This window comes from Balaenoptera ricei, chromosome 20 (genome assembly GCF_028023285.1).
Source record: "Balaenoptera ricei isolate mBalRic1 chromosome 20, mBalRic1.hap2, whole genome shotgun sequence".
Taxonomy (NCBI): Eukaryota; Metazoa; Chordata; class Mammalia; order Artiodactyla; family Balaenopteridae; genus Balaenoptera; species Balaenoptera ricei.
In genome coordinates, this window is record NC_082658.1 from 18,987,969 (window position 1) to 19,012,226 (window position 24,258).

Here is a 24,258-nt window from a genome sequence, read left to right on the forward strand (position 1 = left end):
CAGTGCCAGGCCTATGTGGCCCAATAAGGATGATGCCCCCGGGCTTCTTTCCAACTCCCCTACCGTTAGGAAGATCCTTTCAGGCCTAACTTTAGCTGCAGCCCCCAGTTCCGCCCCTTGGGGGTGGGGCCCGAGGGCTTGGGGGCGGGGCTGCAGTCCTACGCACGTTCGCTCTCGGGGGCGGACTCAGTGGCGGAAGTGGCGCCGCCGGGAGATCCCCTTCCTCTCGGAGGCGCTCCTGGGGCCGCGGAGCCCGGCTGCGGCTGGGGCTAAGAAGAACTGGGGCCGTGGCTGACATGCAGCAGGTGGGTCTGCGAGAGGTCAGTGGGACCGGGTGGTGGTACGAGGGCTACGTCTTGCCAGCAGATCCCGCCTCTCTAGCCGGTGTCCGTTCATGGTTCCGTCCGACCCTTCCCACACCCCCTGCGCCCCAGGTTCCGCCCCCTTCCTCTGCTTGGCCTTGCTCCACCCCGCGCCGGGTTCGAGGGTCTCGGGCGCTGACCGTCCGCGGCCCCGCCCACTCGAGAGAGCCCGGGAAGGGCGTCCCGGATCGCCCTCCAAAGCCTACCTCTTCTTTGTGAGCGGAGAAGCGAGGGGGCGGTATCTGGGTATTAAAGGGCAGGAGTTGGATATAGGGAGGAGTCAGGGCCTGAGAATGAGAAGGAAAATATCTACAAGTTACTGTAGGTCTGCGTCTCACACTGTCGTCCGGTCTCCCTCAACTTCCTTTGGAAATGGCAGTGAATGACTTCCTAATTGACATCAAAAGGGCCCTTTAATATCTTTCTTGAGTTCTTAGAGGTGCATACTAACTCGTAATTGAAGTAGTTGATACGTGCCTCTCTCCCCCTTTTTTGGCTTCCTCCGCGTCAGCATCCGCTTATTTTCTTCCTACTTCTCTGACTGTTGAAGTACCGTTTCACATTCTCCTCTCTTGCCCAGTCCCTTACTCTGTACACTGAATTTGGGTGGTCTCGTCAACTCTCATGGCTTCAGCTTTACACCACCTAAACACCCGAAACGCGCCCAGATCTACATCTTTAGCGGAGTGCCCCTCCCTGGAGCCGCAGACTTGGCCATCCAGCTACCAGGTGTACAGCTCCACTTCAGCTGCCACTCACTCCGTCTGAACTTGAACTGCTGCTCTTTTCCCCTGCAGATTCATTCTTTCTCTACCACCCCATCCCAGCCAGAAACCTGAGAATTATACTTCCTCTTCTTTCTCAATTCCCATATCTAAGAGGTGACCTGAACATGCTTCACACCTGGTCCTGTGCCTCTAACTCTTTTGTTACCACCCTTGTTGAGGTGTTTCTCACCAGGATGACTGCAGTGACTTCCCAGCAACTTCCAATCATGGCTGCCTGCAACCCAGCCTCCAAACTGTAACTCTTGTGATCCTTTTATTTTTTTTTTAATTAATTAATTAATTAATTTATGGCTGCGTTAGGTCTTCGTTGCTGCACGGGGGCCTTCTCTAGTTGCGGCGAGTGGGGGCTACTCTTCGTTGTGGTACGAGGGCTTCTCATTGCGGTGGCTTCTCTTGTTGCGGAGCACCGGCTCTAGGCGCGTGGGCTCTAGAGCGCAGGCTCAGTAGTTGTGGCGCACCGGCTTAGCTCCTCCACAGCATGTGGGATCTTCCCGGACCAGGGATCAAACCCGTGTCCCCTGCATTGGCAGACGAATTCTTAACCACTGCGCCACCAGGGAAGTGCCTCTTAGGATCCTTTAGAAACGCATCTCATAATGTCACTTCCTTGCTTAAAACCCTTTGATGGTTTCCCACTGCCTATGGGAAAGACTGAATCTTTAGCACAATTTACAGAGCTCTCAATGACCTGACCTCTTCCCTACCCTATGTGTACCCTAAGGTCCAATAATATGGCATTGCAGGATGCGCTTGTCCACACCTTTTGTGTCTCCATGCCTTTGCATGCACCAGCCCCCTTGCCTGAAAGCCCCTCCTCCTCTTACCTGCTGGGCTACCTTCTGCTTGTCCTTCAGTGCTCTGCTCAGGCAGTATCACCTCTGGATCACCTTCCCCCCACCACCCCCAAGGCTAAATATTGCCCCATCTGAGTCCCTGCAGCACCCGTCCGTAATGGCATGATGATTGACAATACAGACTCCTGAATCAGACTTCCTGCGTTCCGATACTGTTTTGTGATCTTGATGAAGTCACTGCCTCGGTTTCCTCATTTGTCAAATGGAGACAGTAATGTGCCTACCTGACAGTTATTGTGAGTATTAAATGAAATAGTGTATGTTTAGGGCTTAAACAGAGAGCACATGAGTGCTCAATAAATAAGTGTTAGCTATTACTGTTTACATGAGAATAATATAGGGCAGTGGGTATAACTTTTAATTTTATCAAGTGCTTGAGGACAGTTGACGTGGCTTACTTCTCATTCTGTCCCAGAGCCCCAGAGCCTGAGTCTTTGTCAATGAATATGACTCTTTGTCATTTCTCAATGACTCTTTGTCATTTCTGCTCAAGAAATGAATCTGGAAATGGATAAATGTTACATGGCAAGCATTAATTCTAGAGGAATGTGCACAGAGCTCTGGGAACCCAAGCAAGAAAAAGGCCAAGGATGGCTTTCCAGAGGAACTGACAATTAGTGAGGGGCCTTAGAGCGAGAGAATGAGCTTACCAGAGGGAGGTAGAGACCAAGGTGGGCTCAGAGAATGGAGAGCTGGCTCCTCTGAATAGAGAGCTCTAGCAGGGGAGGGAGCTGAAGTGGGCAGGAGGGCAGAGGCAGTCTCCGCTGCCAAGGCTGGGGATTCCTTTCCTCACCTGGCCATGAAGAAGTGTCCCCATGAAGAAGTGTCCCCTGCAGGGACCATGCCCTGGGGAGGTCTGGAGGCCTGGTACCCGTGTCTGGGGACAGGTCCCTGGGGTAGGGTCAGCATGCATGCCTGTGGGCTGGGCCTGTGCTTTAAACCTGAATCTGGGCTTTTGTTAGTGCCTGGAATGCCCATCTTCCTTGCCTCCAGCTGGTAGATGTGGAGGCCTGAGTCAAATGGCTTCTCCTCCCTGTGGCTTTCCTGACCTCACCCACTCTAGCCTGGGTCAGATGCTCCCTTCTCTGGGAGCCCACGGTCCTTTGTTCGTTCCTCCCTGAAAGTGCTGATCACAGCATGGCACTGTACATTTATCTGTCAGCCTCCCTCACCAGACCCGGAGCCCCTGAATATCCCCAGGGACCAGCACAGTGTCTGGCACGCCGTACGCTCTCAGTTCTCGTGCTGCAGTAAACTGAGCTCTCCCACACCTAGACTTGTTTGGAGGAGGGGGTCGTGGGTGAGACCAAAAGTCTTGTACGTTTGACAGCTCACACTTATTGCATTGAACGGTAGAGATGGTTGGCCCCATTTTACAGACAAGGAAGCTGAGACTTGGGAGGTGTCTCAGCAGGAACTTAAGGAACCATCTTCTGACTCCAAGTCCACAGCTGTCTCCCAGAAACTGCCTTAGGCTCCCAGCCCTCAAAGGGGCAGCTGCCACATCAGTGGGATAAAGGACAAGGAAGGCATCCCATCTGGCCCGTTGTGTGTCCCTCTGAACTTTTGCTGCCTGGGAAGAGGCTGATCCTGGCTTTTGTCTGGTCAGAGCTGGTTCTGGGAGGAGTCTATGCTGAATCACCCCCACCCCTGCAGAGCCCTTCCCTCAAGTAGGCTGACAGGACTGAGACCGCCCTGGAAGATCACTGGCTCTTTCCAGACTGACCTTGAGAACTTGACCTCATTAGCCTCCATTTTTATCCAACAGCACCAAGGTGTCGGGTGGGGCCTGACTCACCAGCCGTTGAGTAGGCCAGGGGTCAGAGAATCACAGAGCAGGGGGCATCTCCGACATTAACAGGGCCTGGCATGTAGAGGGAACTGGAGGGCTGAGTAGATCTCAGTTTGTTAGGATTTTCCAGTAAACTGTACCGTCAGAGCCTTCTGGGCTGGGTAGGGGTAGGGAGTGTACAGTGATGAATATGGTTTCTTGGCTTGACTGTACCCTTTCTACTTCCCCAGCAGGAAGGGAGAAACAGAGCCTGGCTTGGGCTTTGATATCTTATTTGTCACTGCTGCCGTGTCCTCCTCTCCTTAAATTCCTACTTCTCCAGGGAACTTCCCAAGCCCTCTGGATGGGGCAGAGTAGGTGCCAGTAAGCCAACTGTGTCGAGGCTGATGGCATGGGCCACTGAGCCCTGAACTACAGGAGAGCCTAATGTGTACCATCCTGGGTGAGCAGCTCCCTGAGGTCAGGGCCCATCCTACCACCTAGCAGTACTGATGGACCCTCAGTTTGGGCAGAGTGCCATGCTACACATGCCCGGCCCAGGGCCCTGCCTCTGACACTGTGGCCCCTAATAGTAGTAATAGCTACTGTTATTTAAACACAGGCACATTGCAGGTGTTATTTCTAATCCTTTCAGTAGTTCTGTGAAGTGGGCACTCTACCATCCCCATTTTACAGGTGAGAGACTCAGTGATTTGGTCAAGGGCACAAAGCCTAATAAAGAATGGCCTTGGGCTTTCAACTCCAGGTCTGCTGACCAACCCCCAAACTCACACCCTTTCCCTTGTTCCAGGGTAGGCATTACAGATCCACAGGCCAGTGAACCTACTAGATACATACCATGTATGGCCAGACACCGTGACTGAGCCTCAAGGGCTTAAGGAGAGATGACTTTGAGGCTCAAGTCTAGCGTGTTGGGAGGGAATTGCTGAGGCAGAGTCCCGAGACCTGGGCTTGGGGAAGCCTGAGGCTGAGGGTGAGGTTTGCCCAGGAGGTGACTTGTGAACTGGTCTCTGAAGAGTTGGAGTTCCCCCCAGGGGGAGGAGGTCATTCCAGAATGGGGAAGCAGAGGGACTGAAGGCGCAGAAGGGAGACCAGCTGGCCATGGTGTGTCCTGGGAGCAGCCAGTGATCTGGAGAGTATTGGGGGAGGGGTATCAACCCCACAGCAAGAGAAGAGTGCTGGGGACCCTTGCTATCTGAGGGATTTAACTCCTCACCCAGTCTTCTCTCTGTGAGTTGGGGCTCAGGGAAGAGGAGGGGAGCTGCCACCCTGCCTGAGGGTGCCCAGGAAACCAGTCCCCCTTGCCCGTTGGTAGAGGAGGTGCTGGGGCTCTGGGCAGCGAGAAATACCAAGAGAGGGTGGAGTCCAGCTCCAGGAGAGGCTGGACAGGTGGGGCCGCTCCTCCAGGGCTGGGCGGGAACGTGCACCTGTGCATGTGATGCTGCAGGAGAGGGTGGAAATAGTCATTCAGCACATTTTGTGAATATTTACTGTGAGCCTGGTACCGTTCTGGGAACTGGGCTCGCAGCAGTGACAGAGCATGGGAGTCCCTGCTCCAGTGGAAGAAGGCAGGCAGCAAACAGCCCAGCAAACATATAATATGTCTGGGGGGATGTGTGCTGTGAAGAAGAATAAAGCAGGGTAAGGGGGTGGAGGGTGGAGCTAAATAGGGTGTTCAGGGAAGGCCTCTCCAAAGGGACCAGAGTGACCAGAATGGAGGGAGGGGACATTGCAGAGACCTAGGGGAGGAACAGACAGGACAGCAGGAACAAGGGTCCAGGGGTGGGAACATGCTTGACGTGTCCAGGGAACAGTGAGGAGCTGGTGTGGCTGGAGCAGCAGAGGGTTCCAGGGGAGGAGGCCGGGCGGAGAGGAGGCTTACAGGCCAGGGTGGGGACTTGGGCCTTTACTCTGGGGCAGCTGGAAGCTATTGGAGGTTTGGGGCATTGGGAGGTGTGGTCTGACTTTTACTGGGATCCCTCTGACTGCTGCGTTGAGAATAGACTTTGGACGAGGACGAGGAGGCGGTCAGGAAGCGGTAGCAGGTGAGAGATGTGGCTTGGGCAGGGCGATGGTAGTGGTGAGCAGTGGCAGCTACTGGCTGGATTTTGAAGGATTTGTTGATCGTTCGGATGTGGAGCGGAGGGCACTGGGCTCTCCACAGGCCCTGCCTGGGTGGCTGTTAAGCTCTTTGGGGTCTTTTGACACCTCGCTCCCCAGCCAGCACAGGAGGCAGCCACGTTTGGGTTCACCGGGTCCCAGCCCAGCACTGAGGGAAGCCCACGTGCCCCTGGGGTCAGCTCTGCCCCATCCAGGCTGGGGGGCTGTGGGCAGGCCTCTCCGAGCTTCAGTCTCCTCATCTCCACAGCTCCTGGTAGCGGGCGCAGTGAGTAAAGGAGAGGATGTCTGCAGGGGGCCAGCGTGGGCCACTGCCAGCCCAGATTTGTTTCTTGTGGATGGTCTGCAGGCCTGTTCGGTCTGCTGTCCTCCGTCCCCGAGCCAGCTTCCGCCCAGGCCGGCCAGCAGCAGGACACAGGCCAAGGCCAACCTCTTCTGCATGCAGAGCCTCTGCCTCCTGCCCCACTGTGGATTCTCCATTAACCTGGGCATTAACAGGGGCTTGATCCAGAGCAACCCCAGCCCTGGCCTGAAACCTGTCTCCCAGAGGCAGTCAGAGCTCAAGGCTGTGTTTCCGCCAAAGAAGAGGCAGGGGGGTCACGTTAGCTCACCCTTCCGCAGCCATCTCTCTGCGTCAGGGACTGTTCGGGGCCATTATGTGTAATAAGTCACTTAATCCTTATAATACCTCCAAGAAGTAGGTACTACTGTTACCCCCATTTTACAGGGAGAAAACTGAGGCACAGAGAGGTTCAGTGACTAGTAAGGTGGGAATCCAGGGTTTGAATCTTCTCCTGGCTTGACATCCAGTCCTTTCTTGGCTTCACCAATTCCTCCTGACTTGTGCTGAGTTAGGGACCCCTCAGGGAAGCCCCCGTGGCTAGTGCCAGCATTTCCTGAGCAGTGCAGCGTGGGGGATGTGTTTTGAGCCCGTGTCTCCTGTCCCCTCAGCCTGGGGAGAGGGTTTGGAGGAGCCGCACTGCTCCGAAGTGAGAATCATTTCTGGATATAGGTGAGACTTGTTCCGTCCCCTTGGGGTCACAGAGCACAGCTGGTGGAGGGAACACTAGCTGGAACTTGTGCGGCTTGGCCCAGCGCTCTGTGGGAAACTGGGCAGAGGAGAGGGTGAGAGGACCTCAGAGGGAGCCGTGGTGGCCTGGCGGCCGTGGTTACCGTCTATGGCGCGCTTACTCTGTGGTGCCAGCTGCTGTCCTACGCGCTCCCCACGCACCGCTGTCTCCTCAGATCCGCCAGGTGGCCCAGGCTCAATACAGGTATCCCTGGTCTCCAGGTGCAGCCTTGGAGGCTTGCTGAGTGAGGGACGGAGGAACATCGCTCACATTGCAGACTTGCCTTGGCCAGGAAACGCCGGCCGGGAGCTGCCGAGATATGGCTGGAGCTTCTGGCCTGGGGTGGGACTGAGGCCTGGGAAGGACCCTGTCTGTGCCCCTGCCACCTAAGAACCGTGGAAATTGGACCCTGGGGGAGGCGGCGGTGGGGGGAGCAGGCACCAGTGGGAAGGGGTAGCATCAGAGATCAGTCCCAGGCCCCCCGCTCCAGAGCCTGAGCCGGGAGCCAGGGCAGCCCCCACCTCCCGCCCCAGCCCCTCCCTGGGGAGACACATTTGCCTGGAGCTGCAGTAGCTGGGCCCTTAGTGCGCAAGATGAGGGAACCTGGGCTGAAGGCTTGGACAGCTTGCTCTGGGTCACCAGGCGGGTGAACTATGGAGCTCAGATTTGAACTCAGGCCTTTGGGGGTGATTTTACTACTGTAGTGTGTAAGCCCCGCCCCCTCCCGCACCCCACTTAATCTCCCTCTCACCTGGACGGCCTTGCCAGCTGCTGGTTCCATTTCCACCCCTACCGACCAAGCACCTGCCATCCTTCTCCCGACACGTACATAAATGCCAGCCTGAGGCGGTGGCAATTATTGCTGCCTTTTTTATTGTGGTAAAGCATACACAGGGTAACATTTACCGTTTCAGCCATTTTCAAGTGGACAGTTCTATGGCATTAAGTATATTATCATTCCCTTTATTTAATGCAGCTGAAGAAACCGAGTCTCAGAATGGTTCTCTTTGCCCCGGGTCGCACGGCTGGTGAGGGCAGACTGAGACTTGAGCCCTGGCCGCAGGGTCCAGTTCTCTTTGCACGGTACCAGCTGCCTGCTGCTGTCTGCCAGGTCGGGACCCACCCAAAGCTCCTGCTGCGCTCAGGCTAGTGTTTCCTGGGGCGAGTAAGAGAAGGCCTGGGAGGGGGTGTGAGGGCCCACCCCTCCCCTTTGCCGCCTGAGCTTTCCCTGGGCCCAGAGACCTGCCTTGCCCACTCCTCCCCACCCCTTTCCCTTCAGACCGAGGATGGTAAATCCTCCAGTTTCCCCTCCCTCCCCGCCACTCTCCCCAAGCCTCAGCGGCTCAGCTTCTGCAAACACATCAAGTGTCAAGTCTGCAGCCAGCCCCGGCGGACTCCTTCACGCCACCTGGGCTGCTCCACTCCCGACGCCTCTGAAGGCGCTTGGGAAGGGCCGGTGACAGCAGGTGGTGGGCTTGACAGGGGGCGCTGCTCCCAGGGGGCTGGGTGGCAGCCATGCCGCCTCCAGCCTCCTGACACTCCTTCCTGCTCCCCCCACCCCGTCAGGAGGGCGGGGGCGGCGGGCGGAGGCCAGGCCGAGCTGCTCTGCCGGCAGCTGCCACCTTCCATCCTCCAGGGTCAGGGCAGTTCCAGGCCAAGGTGGCTTTCACCCCTTAGACTGGCAGGTGGTCGGAGGGAGCTCAAAAGCCTTTTGAAGTCGTCTGAATGAGTTATTTTCAAACCACAGCCAAGGAGGCGCCTCAGGGGTGACCGTGGATGGAGTCTGAGGAAAGGCTGACCGGTGGGGCTCTCTGTGGCCGTGTCTTGTGGCGGGACCCATACAGTCCTGCTTTTATCTGTTTTCCATATTGAGGTTCTTTTTTTTTGGCTGCGCCCAGGGATTGAGCCCAGGCCCTCGGCAGTGAAAACACAGAGTCCTAACCACTGGACCACCAGGGAATTCCCGTATATTGAGATTCTAAGTAAGGTTTTCTTGTTGCTGTTTCGTTTTAAGTTAAACCATGGACCTTTTTCCCACGTAGAGAAACGGAGGTTTGCTAAGAAGGACTTGCCCAAAGTTATTCAGGGTTAGTGGCTGCCCTCAAACTGGGGCTCAGGTCTTAACTCCTGACCAGTGCCCATTCTACTCTACCAGCTCTTGCTTATTTTGACCCGGAGTTTCTTTCCTGGGGGAGGGTAATGTAGAACCCTTCTCTCTCTGCCTCTTGGCCAGCCGCCCCCACCCCTGCTTCAGAGCTCCCGGGGTCGGCTCCGTCGCACCCCTGCGTCCGCAGCTCGCCCGGGCTCCCCCAGCACCTCTGCTCTCAGCCCCCGTCTGTCTCTCGCTTCCACAGGGATATCTGGGTGTGTCAGTGTCAGTGCTATTGCCACTCTGAGTGTGTCTCACACCCAAGCTGTTGCCACCCAAGTCCTGTCCCCAGAGAGGGAGGGGGAAAGCCGGGGGAAAGCCAGACAGACCCGGGAGCAGACTGGGAGTGGGGAAGTCACAGCGCCCTGCCATGAGATAGGGAAGAGGGAGAGGGGGAAGGCAGGTAGAAAAGAGGAGAGAGAGAGAGAGAAACATGAGAGAGACTGATCTGATGGGGGTGGAGAGAGACTCACAGATGGGAGAGAGATGGAGAGGAAGACCCAGAGAGGGGGCGAAATAAAGATGGACGTGGGAGAGCGTACAGAGACACTTCTAAAGAAAGGTAGAGAGGTAGCTTGTGAGAGAGACAGAAAGGGGGAGGAGAGATGGAGACAGGTCTGGCAGGAGACAAGAGGGCTATTAGAGACAAGCAAATGTCACCCGCCCTGGGGCTGCGGCCCTGTCTCGGTGAGGAACGCGCTGAGTGTGTAGTCTGGCACCAGGTCCAGCTGATGGACGTTGGGGGGGTCCCATTGCCTGCGGCCTGTCACATCCCCTCCTCTGACTGCCACCTTCCAGAGCTGGGCCCAGCCTTCCTTCAGTACCCTCCAGGTGAGCTTGTCACGGGGCTCCCAAGAGTGTGGTAGTGGGGGGATGGCCTTGGGCTGGTGCCTGTGCTGAGAACAGTCAGCTCTGGGTCCACTGGCACAGAGGCAGAGGGGTGGGTGAGCCGGCTTGCTCAGAGCCCCCTGCTGGCCACATACGGGGGGGGGGGCTTGTTTTGGACTTAGTAGATGGAGTGGGGCGTGGAAGGTAGCAGACATAGCAAAGGTATGGAGGGGACGGCGAATCTGGAGGGGAGACTAGTTAGATCTTGCCTTCCCAGGATCAAGCACAAAGATCTAGGGCTCCCCTTCCACTGGCCCCCAAACCTGCCCCCTGGTGCTGGCGTGTGAGAATACTCAGGGAGACTCTTGATGGGGTACCAGAGACTCAGGCCCCACTACACTGCATCAGCTCTTCTCTGGCTCTAGACTAAACCTTTCCTTCCCCCGCGCAGGGGACAGGGTCTCTGAGGGCCCCCGCCAGCAAATTGGCAGAGCAGAGACCTTAGGCCTGGGGCCTGCATGGCAGGGAGGGAGTGCTCCAGGGACCCTTTTGTCTCTAGGGTTCATGAGGATTTCAGCCTCATGATTGCACAGGCAGGTAAAGGATGGGTAAGTCCATTCACCCTCTCGGAGCCTTGGCTGTCTTATCTGAAGAATAGGAGGAACCATCCTGCCCTGTGTGGGCATGAAACACGCCCATGGGCACAGCGTTCTGTGGGCACTGGAGCTCTGGGCGAACCTTGGGTAGCGGCTGGGTTTGCCCTGGTCCTCTCTACCATGTAGCGTGGAGCTGAGGGCCAGGAGACCCTCTGGGTCAGCCATTTATTCAACAGTCAATTATTCAGCACCTGTTAAGTGCCAGTATTGTGCTAGGTCCTAGGAGACAACAGGGACCAAGTCAGATAAAGGCCTGCACCGTGGAGTTTGCAGAACAATCAGTAAGATGGTTTCAGATGGTGAGAGTTCACTGAAGAAGGTAAAGCCCCATAAATTAACTGGGACTGGGGACAGGAGGGCGGGAGGCTCTGAGGAGAGGGCTTTGGAGCTGCCCGTTGAAAGGACTGGGGAGAACATTCCACCCAGCCCAGAGAGCTGGGTCTAAGGCCCCCGAGGCAGGACCGGGCTGCCACGTGTAGGGACCTAGAAGGCCCCGGGTGGCCGTCGTAGTGAGACGGGGCCCGTGCCTTGTGAGAGGAGTGGTAAGAGGAGCCAGGCAAAGCCACGTCCTGCGAGGGCATCACGAGGAGGGTGCTGTTATCCTCAGACCAGTGGGGCGCCCTTGAAGGGTTGTAAGCGGGAAATGGCAGGATCTGATTCATGTTCTGAAAAGCTTTCTCTGGCTGTCGTGTGGAGAAGTGGTTGCTGCCGGGAGAGAGGAAGGCTGGAGACGCGTCCATTAGGAGCAAGTTGGCGCGCTGGGAGAGAGCCGTGCTGGGTGGGCCCGAGGTGGCAGTGGTGGGGACGTAGCTGGAGATGAAGATGTCGTCCCGCCATCCCGCCCCCAGCACAGAGCACTCTGCTCTAGGAAGTCCCTCCCAGTCGCCATGGATTAGCGGGTGGGAGGGTAGGGCTGGCTGCTGGGAGGGAATGTGGCTTTGTGCTTGGAAAACAAAGAACAGAGCTTGGGACTGACTTCTCCTGGGGGTGGGGGCAGGCCCAGAGGCTGTTGACAGGCCCAGAGGCTGAACCACAGGGCAGCGCTTGGCAGGAGCAGGCTGTGCCCCCAGACATCGGGGAGGATCCCAGAGGCCTCCAGGGGTGACCATGGGGCTGCAGGACTTTACCGGGGATGGCGGGTGTAGAAGCAGGACAGGAGCAGAGAGGGATGCCCAAACACCTCCAGCCTGAAAGTCAGGCCACAGTGGGAGATTAGGCAGAGAGGGCCCTGGGCCACCCGGTTAGGCTGGGGCTGAGGGGCAGATGTGTTTGGGAGCAAACGGGGTCCCCGGGGGCTGCGTGGGAAGGGACGAGGGAGGTGACCGGGACCTCCAGGACCCTGACACGCAGGACCTGAGCCAGCCGCCCCGTCTTCCCGCAGCCGTGCCGCTGAGGCCCGGCCCTCTCTGCCTGGAGGTGGGGGCCGCCAGGATGAGCAAGCTGTCCAGGGAGCCGGCCCGCGACCTGGAGCGCAGCCTGCCAGCCGTGGCCTCCCTCGGCTCGTCGCTGTCCCACAGCCAGAGCCTCTCCTCGCGTTTCCTCCCGCCGCCTCGCGAGAAGCGCCGGGCCATCTCCGACGTCCGCCGCACCTTCTGCCTCTTTGTCACCTTCGACCTGCTTTTCATCTCCCTGCTCTGGATCATTGAGCTGAACGTGAGTGGGGCCAAGGCTGGAGGCACACGCCGCACTGTGGGGGTTGCCTGGGCCTCAGTTACTCCATCTGCCGAATGGGAGGGTTGCCTCTGGCCGGGGTTGGTGGGGGGGCTGTTGATTTCCAGGTAAAAGGAAGAATGAGATGATAAGAATAGCTGTTCTCATCTTCCAGAGAAAGAAACTCAGAGAGGCTGAGTCGTTTATCTGAAGTCTCTCAGCAAGTATGTGAAGGCGGCAGGGTTTGAACCCAGACTCTCTGGCTCCAGAGCTCACACTCTTGACCTCTGCGCCATACTGCCCCCCAGTGGACACTCTTGAGAAAGGAGGAGGGAGCCCAGAGGACTCTGGTTGAGCTATTGAAACCTTTGTCTTCTTTCTGCTCTGCATTACTCTCTGACTCAATTCATTCATTCAACAAACATTTTTGAGCCCCTGCTGTGTCCCAGATACTGTGCTAAAAGCAGAGGGTACAGTGGGGAGCAACCAGTAAAAACTCCCAGTTCCCAGTGGCGCCCAGCTTTCCTTCCCCACTTGGGGCATTCTTCCAGTGCCCCCCAGTTTGGCCTCTTGGGTTTGGTGAGATGCCACCTAGCAGTCTGGAGGCGGAGCTGCCTGTTGGGGCAGAGTCTGCCCCCTTCTCCCCCTGTGCAGTGCTTGGCCAGCTGGTGGTGGGGCCTAATCCCCGGGTGCTAACAGGGCAGAGACCTGACACAGAGACAGGAGCCGGGGAACAGGGCATCCCAGGCTTGGTCCCGTGCCAGCTTCTCCTCTGTAGTAACGGTGTGACCTCAGCAAGGGACTCAGCCTCTTTGAGACCCCCTGTTCTCCTTGTACAAAGTGGGTCAGAGTTCTGGATGGCAGGTGCCCTTCCTCCAGATCGCAAGCTCAGGTGTCAGGAGAATGACTGGTGCTAGAAATGAATTTGGAGAAGGGGCTGGTTTAGGGGTGAAGAGGGTAAGTTTGATTCCAGGCATGTTGAGCTGGAAAGCAAGGCAGGGCTCTGAGGGTGGCTGTCCTTTGTGCACAGGGATGAGCTGGCACCTTCAGCGAGAAGGAGCCACAGCCACGGGGCCTTCGGGACCATCTTAGCGATGAGAGAGCTGAGGCCCAGCAAGGTTCAGGGCCGCTCGAAGAGCTTCCGAGGTCTTAGACACTCTTGCTTTTGAAGGTCCCGTGCAGCATCAAAGCAGGCACTAACATTCACCCACATCCTTCATTCAGTATATATATTTTCTTGCTAGAAAAGAGCTGAAAAAAATTTTTGATAATTTTACTTTTGAAACTCTCTGGCTGTATTGGCTGTAATAGCTTAGTAGTCATCATGCAGACTTGGGAATTCTTGCAAAGTGCGAAAATCTAACCTCCAAATTGTTTTCAAATGTGATGAAAAGTTTCAGAGTGCTGGATTTAATAGTTCATAGAATCAACATAATGTTTCACTCGGTAGACGCTTAATTGAAATTTTATTAATTTTCAGTTCTGTCATCTTATTTTCATATTTTGGAGCATATATATTTTTAATTATCTAACAGACTGTGTGTTGCCCACTGGATGCAATGACCCTGGCCGGGTTATAAGACCTGTGCCAAGGTCTTGTAGCCCCTGGCAAAGCAGGGCCTGGAACTCCACTGTCCTGAGTCCTCATGCAGTGGGCAGGCGGGTACCCAGGCAGAGGGAGAGTTCTCTGTAAAGAGAAAAATGGTGGAAGACAGAGCTTGAGGGACAGGGGCTTGAGGGACAGGAGCAGTCAGGAGTAAGAGGCGGACCGAGCTGGGGCAGAGTGGGGTGTCAGGCCAGGGGCAGCAAGGTGTCAGACTCCACAGGGCTCAGAGCGGTCTTGAGGTTGAGGCATTCAGTGGGGATGTGCCAGGGGCTCGAAGTTTAGTGAGGGGCTGTCCAGATTGCTGGCTCCTGCCCCGAGCATCAGAATCACCTGGGAGTTTTATAACCATTCTAGGTGCTCAGCTCAGCCTGAGATTCAGACCCAGTGTCTGAACATCTGTATCTTTAACCAGCCCCCCAACCCCCACTGCCCCAATTCATATCATCTGCCGGAGATCAGAAGCCCCAGTCTAGGTGTGAAGGGTCTTCCCCTTCAGGGCTCCCAGGCCCCATTCCTGAGAGTCCCCTTGTGCCCCTCTTCTCCGGGGGCTGGCGCCCCACCTGCAGAGGCGTAAGCCTGCCACCCCATTCCTCCTGAAGCCTCAGGCTGCTCTAGCTCTCAGTGTCCATCCGGACCCCTCACTCCCCAGCCAGGGTCTCAGGGGTCCCATTGAAAATGTGTGGGTGGCAGGGGCAGGGGCAGGGGCAAGGACCAGTCTGCTCACTCTGAATGCCATCCTCTCTAGCAGCATGATGGATTTTGCCCATTAAGCACAAACCTAATCAATTGATTTGCCACCTGGGGCTCCGTCTGACACCACTGTCCACCCCTGGCCCCCATCACCCCAGATGGATGCTTGGCTGGGAAGATAGAGCACCGCAGTGGTGGGAGGGAGATGAAATTATGTGAGAGGCATGCTCCCAGCACCCTGTGTGCCAGCCCTACCTACCTGCATAGGGCTCATCGCCTCTCCTGCACAGCCCCAAGGCCCTCCAGGCCTGCCTCTTCCTGGGCAGTGTGCCCGCGAGTGTCTGAGGCACAGCTTAGCCCCGCCTGTCTGGGCTGCCTGGATCCTTAGAGAAACAGTGATAGTGCTGGGGTCTCAGGTCCCTGGCTGAGCTCCCCTGGTGCCTCAGGGGCTTCTTGGGTGGTAGCTGAGCATTTACAGCCTCTCTTCCCTCCCGGTTCTACCTTCTCCCCCTCCCGCCCCCTCCCCCTCTGGGAGAACAAGGGGCAGCCCTGGGGACTTGGTTCTGCTTGCAGGGCTATCCACATCTCTCTCTTCCAGACCAACACAGGCATCCAGAAGAACCTGGAGCAGGAGATCATCCACTACAGCTTTAAAACTTCCTTCTTTGACATCTTTGTGAGTGGCCTTGGAGATCCTGGGGACAGAGAGGGCATAAGAGCGTGTCTCTTTCGCTGGATTCTCTTCTTCTCGCAACACACATCCTAATCTGGTCAGGGAGACTTGCTCCTATCTTCAGGGAACCCTCAGTGTTCAAATGGGTTCCTAAATGAGGCCCCACCTTCAGAGAGCCCCAAGTGGGAGGGGAAGACAAGAGACCCCTGTCCAAGAAGGTCACATCCAGATCATCCCCAAAGAAACGCTGACTTGACCTCGGCCATTCTCTCCTGGGTTGTGCACACCATGTGGAGGGAGCCTCAGGGAGCAGGACTGGAGGGGGAGGCCCGCCTTCAGCAGGGGTAGGGCCGTTGGCTTGCCCGTGATGGTTCCCCGGCCCCCCACACCAGGTCCTGGCCTTCTTCCGCTTCTCCGGACTGCTCCTGGGCTATGCTGTGCTGCGGCTCCGGCACTGGTGGGTGATTGCGGTAAGATGCCACTTTCCTGGCAGCTCTCGGGCCCTGGTGGGGCTGGTGCAAGAGATGGGATGGAGGAGGACTCACTTCCCAACCTCTGTGTTCACTCTCTTCCTCCTTCCCTCCCCTGGGCAGGTCACCACGCTGGTGTCCAGTGCATTCCTCATTGTCAAGGTCATCCTCTCTGAGGTCAGTGGCTCAGGGTCTGGCTGGTCTGGTGGGCATCTGGCCTGAGGGATGGGCTTCTCCCAAGAAGGGACCACTCCTCTGATTTTGGGTGTCTGACCCTGTTGTCAGGGTTGGGGTGAGGGGGAATCCTGTCCTTTGAGGTTTCTAAGGGATCATCTTCATTGGCTTTCCCCACTTGCCCTGCTGCAACCCCAAGGATGGAAAGTTCCTCCTCCAGCCTAACCTTAGTTTATCCTGCTGCAGAACTCATTAATCCATCCATCTCAAAGGCATGTGCCACAGAGGGTCCCCACAGCTGGTACCAGGAGTGGGGTGTAGGCCAGAGTTGGTAGCCCCAGGGTGGGGCTCTGGGTTTGAGGTGACTCCCTGCCATGGAGCTCAGCCCCCTCCCTCCACAGCTGCTCAGCAAAGGGGCCTTCGGCTACTTGCTCCCTATCGTCTCCTTTGTCCTCGCCTGGTTGGAGACCTGGTTCCTTGACTTCAAAGTCCTACCCCAGGAGGCTGAGGAGGAGCGATGTGAGTGCTGGGGGGTGAGGGGGTGCAGTGAGGGTCACCCCCACCCGGGAGAGGAGAGTTTCGGGCATGAGAGCCGGTTCTGAGCTCTCTTGTCAGCTCTGCCTCTAGGAGCCTTAGGGTGAGCCTGGGCCGGGGGACCTCAGGCTGCTGGGGCATGATTGTCCTTGGTCTGGGGCGATGGCTGCCCACGTCTGCTCCCCCAGGGTATCTTGCTGCCCAGGCTGCTGTCGCCCGAGGACCCTTGCTCTTCTCCGGCGCCCTGTCCGAGGGCCAGTTCTATTCACCCCCAGAATCCTTTGCAGGTGCGGGCTGGTGGGTGGGGGAACTGCCTTCGGGGAGGGGCATTGGCTGGGTCTGTTCTTTCTGTTCGTGTCAGCTCCCCGGGGAAAGCGAGCAGCCCTCTGCCACACCCGCTTTCATACTGCCACACTGTTGCACTTGTACCCCGACCTCCCCCTGCTCTCTCCACCTCTTCCCATTGTCCTCTGCTTGTTTTCTGCAGGGTCTGACAATGAATCAGATGAAGAAGTTGTTGGGAAGAAAGGCTTCTCTGCCCAGGTATCTGGCTGCCTACCCCGCCCCGGGTGGGCACCCTGGAGGAGGGGCCCGTGCTGCGCTCAGCCGGGTGGGCAGGGGCTTCCCAACGGACGGTAGAGCTTAGGCAGCCTGAATGCCAGTCTGTGTCCATCCGGGTGTCTGCCTCACTGTCGGTCAGGCCCACTGGTCTGCTTCCTGCCTGGGGCCCGGGGGTAGCAGCCGCAGCCACGGCACCTGGTCCCAGGAAGCCCGCAGAGCCCGGGAGACCAGCCCAGAACCGGCATCTGGACATCTGGCTGAGTCAGGCTTCCCACCCAGCCCGGTGCAGAAAGAGCAGGTGGGGTACAGACCCCAGGCTGACCCCTCCTGCCTCCCATCCCTGGCCAGGAACGGGAGTACATCCTCCAGGGGAAGGAGGCTATGGCAGTGGTGGACCAGATCTTGGCCCAGGAGGAGAATTGGAAGTTTGAGAAGAATAATGTAAGAAACCTGTCTCCCACCTGATCCTGAAAGTTTTCCTGTGGGGAGTTTTCCCTCCCTTTTCTGAGGCCTGAGAAATAAGCCCAAAGATTGCATGGGTTGGAACCATATTCCTGCCCCAGGAGAGGGGGCTGAGCCCTGGGGTCAGCCACTTGGTTGGGCTGCATTGGACATTTCCACAACCCCTCCCCCTGCTTCCCCCCACCCCACCCCCACCCCCTGCTGCTCTGCTCCCTCGGCTCCAGCTTTGAAGGGGAAGCCAGGCTTTGGCCCTGTGTCTGGTGTTTTGTTTCATGGTCAAAACAGTATTATCTAAAAAGATGGCAGAGAACTTGGAAAACAGAGGGAAAACATCCTCATCCCTTTCTCTGGCCAGTTCCTCTGGCAGCCCTTGTTGGCCTGGAGACACGGTCCTTCGTGGCTGCAGCCACAGCTGTGCTCCTGCCTTTAAACTTGATATCAAAAGCCTTTCTCTCCTCATTGCAGAACATTTGTCGGAACCACTGTTTTGGTTTTTTTTATTGAAGTGTAGTTGATTTACAATGTTGTGTTAATTTCTGCTGTACGACAAGGTGACTCAGTTATACACATATGCACATTCTTTTTTTATATTCTTTTCCATTATGGTTTATCTCAGGATATTGACTATAGCTCCCTGTGCTATACAGTAGGACCTTGGTGTTTATCCATTCTAAATGTAATAGTTTGCATCTACCAACCCCAAACTCCCCGTCCATCCCTGTCCCTCCCTCTACCCCCCTTGGCAACCACAAGTCTGTTCTCTATGTCTGTGAGTCTGTTTCTGTTTCGTAGATAGGTTCATCGTGCCATATTTTAGATTCCACACACAAGTGATATCATATGGTAGTTGTCTTTCTCTTTCTGACATACTTCACTTATATGATAATCTCTAGTTGCATCCATGTCGCTGCAAATGGCATTATTTCGTTCTTTTTTATGGCCGAGTAGTATTCCATTGTATATATGTACCACATCTTCTTTATCCATTCATCTGTTGATGGACATTTAGGTTGTTTCCATGTCTTGGCTATTGTGAACAGTGCTGCTATGAACATAGGGGTGCATGTATCTTTTTGAATTATAGTTTTGTGCAGGTATATTCCCAGGAGTGGGATTGCTGGATCATATGGTAATTCTAATTTTCGTTTTCTGACGAATCTCCATACTGTTTTCCATAGTGGCTGCACCAACTTACATTCCCACCAACAGTGAAGGAGGCAAGGAGGCAGAACCACTTTTTTATTTTTTGGCTGCGTTGGGTCTTTGTAGATAGCTTTGCGCAGCCTCTCTAGTTGCGGCGAGCGGGGGCTACTCTTCATTGCAGTGCATGGGCTTCTCATTGCGGTGGCTTCTCTTGTTGTGGAGCATGGGCCGTAGGCGTGTGGGCGTGTGGGCTTCAGTAGTTGTGACATGTGGGCTCAGTTGTGGCTCGCAGGCTTAGTGGCTCTGCAGCATGTGGGATCTTCCCGGACTAGGGATCAAACCCGTGTCCCCTGCATTGGCAGGCAGATTCTTAACCACTGTGCCACCAGGGAGGTCCCAGAACCACTGTTTTTTAATGGCTGCTCAGATATCCCGAAACTCCTGGAGTTTTCTACCCTGAGCTGTTAAAAACCTGCCCTGCCTGTCACCCATTCCTGCCCCCCAGGCTCCCCTCTGCCCACCTCCCTGCCACCCTTCTGTCCCTGCCACAGGAATATGGAGACACTGTGTACACCATCGAGGTTCCCTTTCATGGCAAGACCTTCATCCTGAAGGTGAGTGAGGGAAGAGGTGTTCTGGAGCCTCCTGCTCTGCCTGGGACTCCAGGAAAGAGCCCGGGGGTAGGGGGACCCTCTGGCAGGTTTCTCCCAACCAGGAGGGAAGGGCTGGTGTGCCCGAGTACATCTGGCACCACCCAGCCCTCTGCCCGCCCTGCTCCAGACCTTCCTGCCCTGCCCCGCGGAGCTGGTGTACCAGGAGGTGATCCTGCAGCCCGAGAGGATGGTGCTGTGGAACAAGACGGTGACAGCCTGCCAGGTGAGCTGAGCCAGGGGGCCAGGCCTGGGCACCCCTCAGGGCAGAGGCAGAGCAACATGGCAGATGAGGGCGCAGTTGTACCCCAGCATGACCAGTGACCCCCAGGGGACCCAGGTCACGTCATTGGACTGCTCTGTGCCTCAGCTTCCCCATCTGTAAAACGGGGATGGTGGTACTAGTGCCTCCTGGAAAGGGTGGGGAAGATGGAAAGAGGAAATGCTCAGAGCGCCTGGCCCAGCCAGTGCCCATGAATGGGAATGGCTCTTAATTAAGGGACCTGAGCGGAGAGCGGGCTGGCCTGGGGCTTTCCTGAGATGCTGGGACCCTTCCCTGGGGTTTTCCTGGGGTGGCTACACCTCACGTCTGCCCTGACGCCCACAGATCCTGCAGCGAGTAGAAGACAACACCCTCATCTCCTACGATGTGTCTTCGGGGGCCGCGGGTGGTGTGGTCTCCCCCAGGTGAGTGCCCCCCGAGCTCCCTCCTCTCAGCCAGGCCGCCTGTCCTTGGACCTTCTCGGCACCCCCTGACCTAACCCTACCCCCTCCAGGGACTTCGTGAACGTCCGACGCATCGAGCGGCGCAGAGACCGGTACCTGTCATCGGGCATCGCCACCACCCACTGCGCCAAGCCCCCGACACACAAATATGTCAGGTGAGCTGAGCCTTGCCTGGGGTCATCCGCGCCGGCCCCTCCCCTGGTAGCTGTGGGGATAGGGCAGGGTCGGTGTGTACAGCTGGGCACTTTCTCCTGCCAAGGCTGCCTTCCTGTCCCCAGTCCCGCTGCCCCTAATCCTGCTTATCTGCTGGAGGCTGGACCCACCACCAGGCTGGAGGGCAGCTCCAGGATAGACCGTGAATGGGGATAAACAGGGACCAGCCCGGGAAGGGGGCTGGGAGCCATGAGGTTGCACTGGTCTGGGGGACCTGAGCAGGAGGCTCTGTGTTCTGAAGCATCAACTTCCTGCCTGAGGAGACTCGGGTCCCTTTCATCCCCTTCTGCCTGTCCCACGGCCTTGCCTTTCTCCCGCAGTGCTTGGAAGTACCTCCAAAGGAAGAGGCCTTAGTCTTCCTGCTGCCTGTTCCACGGCCTCCTCCAGTTCCCCTGCTGTCTAATCCTAGCCCTACAAGTGACCTCCTCCCAGATACCCCACTCTTCCCCTTCTGTCCTGGGGTTCCTCAGAGAGCACTGTTCTTTGAGTGTCAGCTTGGGGCTCTGGTCTCGCCACCACCGCAGACTTGCTGGGTGATGGGCAAGCTCATTTCCCCTCTGGGTGCCAGCTTCCTTATCTATGGAGTCAGGGGAGCTGTAGGCGAATTGAATGGAGATGGGGTGTGCACCATACAGCTCAGGCCCGACGCCTCCTGAGAAGGCGCCCCCTCCTGGAGCCCAGTGGCACTGCGCTGCTCCCAGAGCTGGGCCCTGGTGAGAAGTGCCCGCCCAGCCCACGCCCTCACGACTAGAGGGACCTAGAATCCCTGGACCGACTAGATGAGGGCTGGGAAGGTGGTGAGCTGGGGCTTCCCTGCCGCTGGGGGTGTGCAAACATCGGCAGGCGGTTGTAGGAGGATTCGAGCGTCACATGGCAGGTGGGGGTGGAGGGCTGTACGCTGTGGCCTCTGGGACACCCGTCCTGGTCCCTGCTCAGGCAGCGAGGGGGTTGCTGGACCAGCAGCTCCCACCCCAGTCCAGGGTGGGCCAAGAGTGGGGCGGCGGGGGGGGAGTCAGGGGTTCTGCCTGGCTCCAAGGTCCCCCACTGGTGCCTCTCTCCTCAGGGGAGAGAATGGTCCTGGGGGCTTCATCGTGCTCAAGTCAGCCAGTAACCCTGGAGTCTGCACCTTCATCTGGATCCTTAATGCAGACCTCAAGGTGGGCACGCCGGGGCTGCGAGTCAGGCTCTGTGGAGCGGAGGGGACTCTGCTGTGTGACCTTGGGCGCTCCCTGCTCTACTCAGAGCCTCCCCTACTCTCCGCCTCCTTTCTTACTCTAAAACTGGGGGCAAGGTCCAGATGGTCTTCTCACCCTGAGTTGCCGGAGGGCCTGTGCCTCCCCTTTTTACCTCTGACTCCCGAGGCCCCCAGGAAGGGTGGCTGGCTGCCAGCCCAGCCCCTCCCGGGTCTGTCTGTGTGACTCACGCCAAGCCCCGGGCACGGCATGTTCTTCCTGCCAGGGGGGAGGGGGGAGGGCGGCCTAGGCTGCATTCCAGAGCTGCACCTTTGTCCTGGCCCAGAGCAGCCCCTGCTGGTGCCAGTTGTTGACGGGGAGCCCCTGCCCAGGGCAAGCCTTCCTGGAACTTCTCGCCTCCCCCAGGGCCGCCTGCCCCGGTACCTCATCCACCAGAGCCTCGCAGCCACCATGTTTGAATTTGCCTTTCATCTGCGGCAGCGCATCGGAGAGCTGGGTGCACGGGCATGAGCATGCCCCCTCACCACCCTGCGGGCCGGGGTCCTGTCGCCATGGCCTCCAGAGCCAGAGGACGGGCCTTTTGGGCTTCCCGCTGCCCACAGAGGACCTGGCCTCAAACAGTGGGGAGGAAGGAGCTTCCTCCCACAGCAGCCCCTCAGCCCCAAGCTGCCACCCTCCACGCGCTTCACTGTGCCTGGGAGCCCTGGCCGTGGGCAGGTCGAGAGCTCAAGCATCTGACTCTGCTGCTGAAGCCAGTGGGGTCCGTCCTGCCGACGTTTACATGGTGTCCCTGCCTCCTGGAAGAGGAGATCCGCTGTCCCCACCTGGCCAGGCCGGGGTCTGGAATGGGAACCTCGGACTCGGTGGGGGAGGACCCTGGGCAGGACAGAAGTCAGGGCAGCCTTGTCACCAGGGTGAAGGCGCAGGAGCCCCTTCATCCACCTGCTCTCTCATCATGGTGTTTTAGGATTATTTAAAGGGTCTGGGACCTTTTTCCACTTGCACTTGGGATGTAGGTGGCAGGTGGGAGTGGGGGGTGCTGGCAGGGAGCCTGCCTCTCCCAGGTTCTCTCCAGGTTGCCTCCCCCCGCCCAGGGCCTCCTTGGGGACCTTTGTAATTTGAGCCAATTAAAAACATGAACTCAAAAAAAAAAAAAAAAAAAAAAAGCAGTCCTTCCAGCCTGGCCTCTTGAGGGAAGAGAAGGGCAGCACCGTGGAGGCGGGGAAGGAGCCACTGCTGCAGCCACCAACCGCATCACACAGCCTCTCAGAGCCTCTGAGAGCCAGGATGGAGCCAGTGGAGACCCAGTTCCTGGACCCCCCCCCCCCAACTTTCTTGAATGGTTCAGCTGGGCAGATGACTGGTCAGAGAAAAATTCCCCGCCTCCCTGTCGGGTCTCCTGTGAGGGAAGGTCAGGTTAAGGTCTCCAGCCCAGGATTGGGAGGAGGGAGGTAGGGAGAGACCTGGCAGTACCCACAGCAGGCCTTGGTTGCCCCTGGGGTCCCAAGGCTGGGGTCTGGGGGGAGCCTGGACGTGGGGACTGGCCTTCCAGGTCACTGATGCACCTCCGGGATCCCGGCCTCTGGGCTCCACTTAACCTCCCGTCTCTGCCCCATCACACTGGGGCCACTGGAAAACCTGCCCTCCTCCCTCCCTGCCTTCAGGCTTCCCGAGGAGCTGACTTGCTTAGAGCCAGGGGTGGGGGCGGGGTCTCCTCTTGGTCCTGGCTAGGTCTGCGACCCTGGGCAAATCTACCTCTCTGAGCCTCCATTTCCTACTTTATAAAAGCTTTTGTAAGGTTAACAGATACCAAGAATCAGGTGTAGTGCTCAGTAATCAAGAGGATGCAGTTCTGCCCCAGGTGGGTGCCCAGGGCCTTACCGCTAGGTTCTCATCTCAGCTCCTGTCCCTGCCTCTCTTGGTGCCCTTTGCTTTGTCCGCTCAGTGACGCCCTCATTCCTCCTCCCCCATGCCCTCCACCCTGTGTGCCAGCTTCCAGCAGCACGTGCCGCTGCTCTCGGTGCTGGACTGTCCTGGCAGCCCTCCTACTGGCCTGCTCCCTGGGGATGAGAGCCAGGTCCTGCCCAGTGGCACCCTGGAGCTGGCAGGACCCAGAACTCTTCTGGTAAGGCCATTGTGAACAGAAAGGGGGCAAAATGAGGCCCAGAGAGGGCTAGAAGCTGACCCATAGTCACATAGCCTATTTATGGCTGCTTTGGGGCTAGAGCCAGATCTGGCTGCCACTCCCTGGAGCCCCTGGATTCCCGTCTCACCCGACCTGAGGCGTTGGGGTAGAGCTGGGGCCACCTCCCACATCTGCTCCCCCCACCCTACTGGCCCGACGGGAAAGGAAAACACCTGGCAAAGTTTGGCGTCCAGGATCCCACGTGTGGAATTAACTTCCGTTGCCCCTGCTGGTGAGGTGGTGGTCGGGGGCCAGGCCTTCAGGTGCGGATGCCCGAGGACGTGGCGGCACTGTCCCTTCTTGTTGAGGGGGTGGTCAGGGGATATGCCCTTGAGCCCAGGCAGTGGGGAAGGACACGATGGCCTGGTACAGAGCCCAGAGGGGGCCTGGTTCCTGCTGTTCCTGCTCTGTTTACAGACAAGCCGCTGTCCTCCCTGGTTAGGGGAAGGGGTGGGGCAGAGGGCAAGTGCCAAGGTGGCACGAGGCTGGGCACGTGCCTGGTCCCAGACGGTGTCTGAGGAGTGTCAGACACCGGGAGGTGTCGCGCTGAGGACCCCCGCCCCCACGGGAGCATCTTGAGCTCTTCAGAAGCTGACCTCTGACCTGGGGGCAGCCAGAGTCCAGGTACCCCAAGCCCCGCCCTGGGCCCAGAGTCCCCCAGCAGTGAGTCTTGGCTCTGCTTATAGCATCTGACGCCAGAGGGCCTGAAAA

At 57.6% G+C, this 24,258-nt stretch overlaps 1 protein-coding gene across 5 annotated transcripts; it reads left to right on the top strand.

The window, feature by feature from the left end:
• Positions 1-187: 187 nt before the first annotated feature.
• On the top strand, positions 188-24,242 carry STARD3 (StAR related lipid transfer domain containing 3). Of its 5 annotated transcripts, none has more exons than XM_059906452.1 (17): positions 188-305; positions 2,090-2,240; positions 11,999-12,270; positions 15,162-15,239; positions 15,629-15,706; positions 15,830-15,883; positions 16,282-16,399; positions 16,603-16,701; positions 16,902-16,957; positions 17,324-17,416; positions 18,616-18,654; positions 19,132-19,194; positions 19,361-19,456; positions 19,838-19,917; positions 20,007-20,111; positions 21,233-21,326; positions 21,768-24,242. In XM_059906452.1, the coding sequence occupies exons 2-17, from the start codon at positions 2,207-2,209 to the stop codon at positions 21,870-21,872; spliced, it is 1,464 nt and encodes a 487-aa protein (XP_059762435.1). In that variant the 5' UTR covers positions 188-305; positions 2,090-2,206; the 3' UTR covers positions 21,873-24,242. The 5 variants fall into 5 exon arrangements, with proteins under 5 accessions (XP_059762435.1, XP_059762438.1, XP_059762436.1 ...); XM_059906455.1 differs by having other exon boundaries at positions 19,086-19,194; positions 21,768-21,856; XM_059906453.1 differs by lacking the exon at positions 18,616-18,654.
• Positions 24,243-24,258: the final 16 nt, after the last annotated feature.

What these genes read in the sequence shown, in the direction of transcription:
- STARD3 (XM_059906452.1), top strand. Translation starts at nt 2,207, where the DNA reads ATGGAGACAGTAATGTGCCTACCTGACAGTTATT. An exon ending in GGAGGCTGAGGAGGAGCGAT is followed by an intron (nt 16,400 to 16,602) that starts GTGAGTGCTGGG and finishes CTGCTCCCCCAG; the next exon opens with GGTATCTTGCTGCCCAGGCT. An exon ending in GGTGGTGTGGTCTCCCCCAG is followed by an intron (nt 19,918 to 20,006) that starts GTGAGTGCCCCC and finishes TACCCCCTCCAG; the next exon opens with GGACTTCGTGAACGTCCGAC.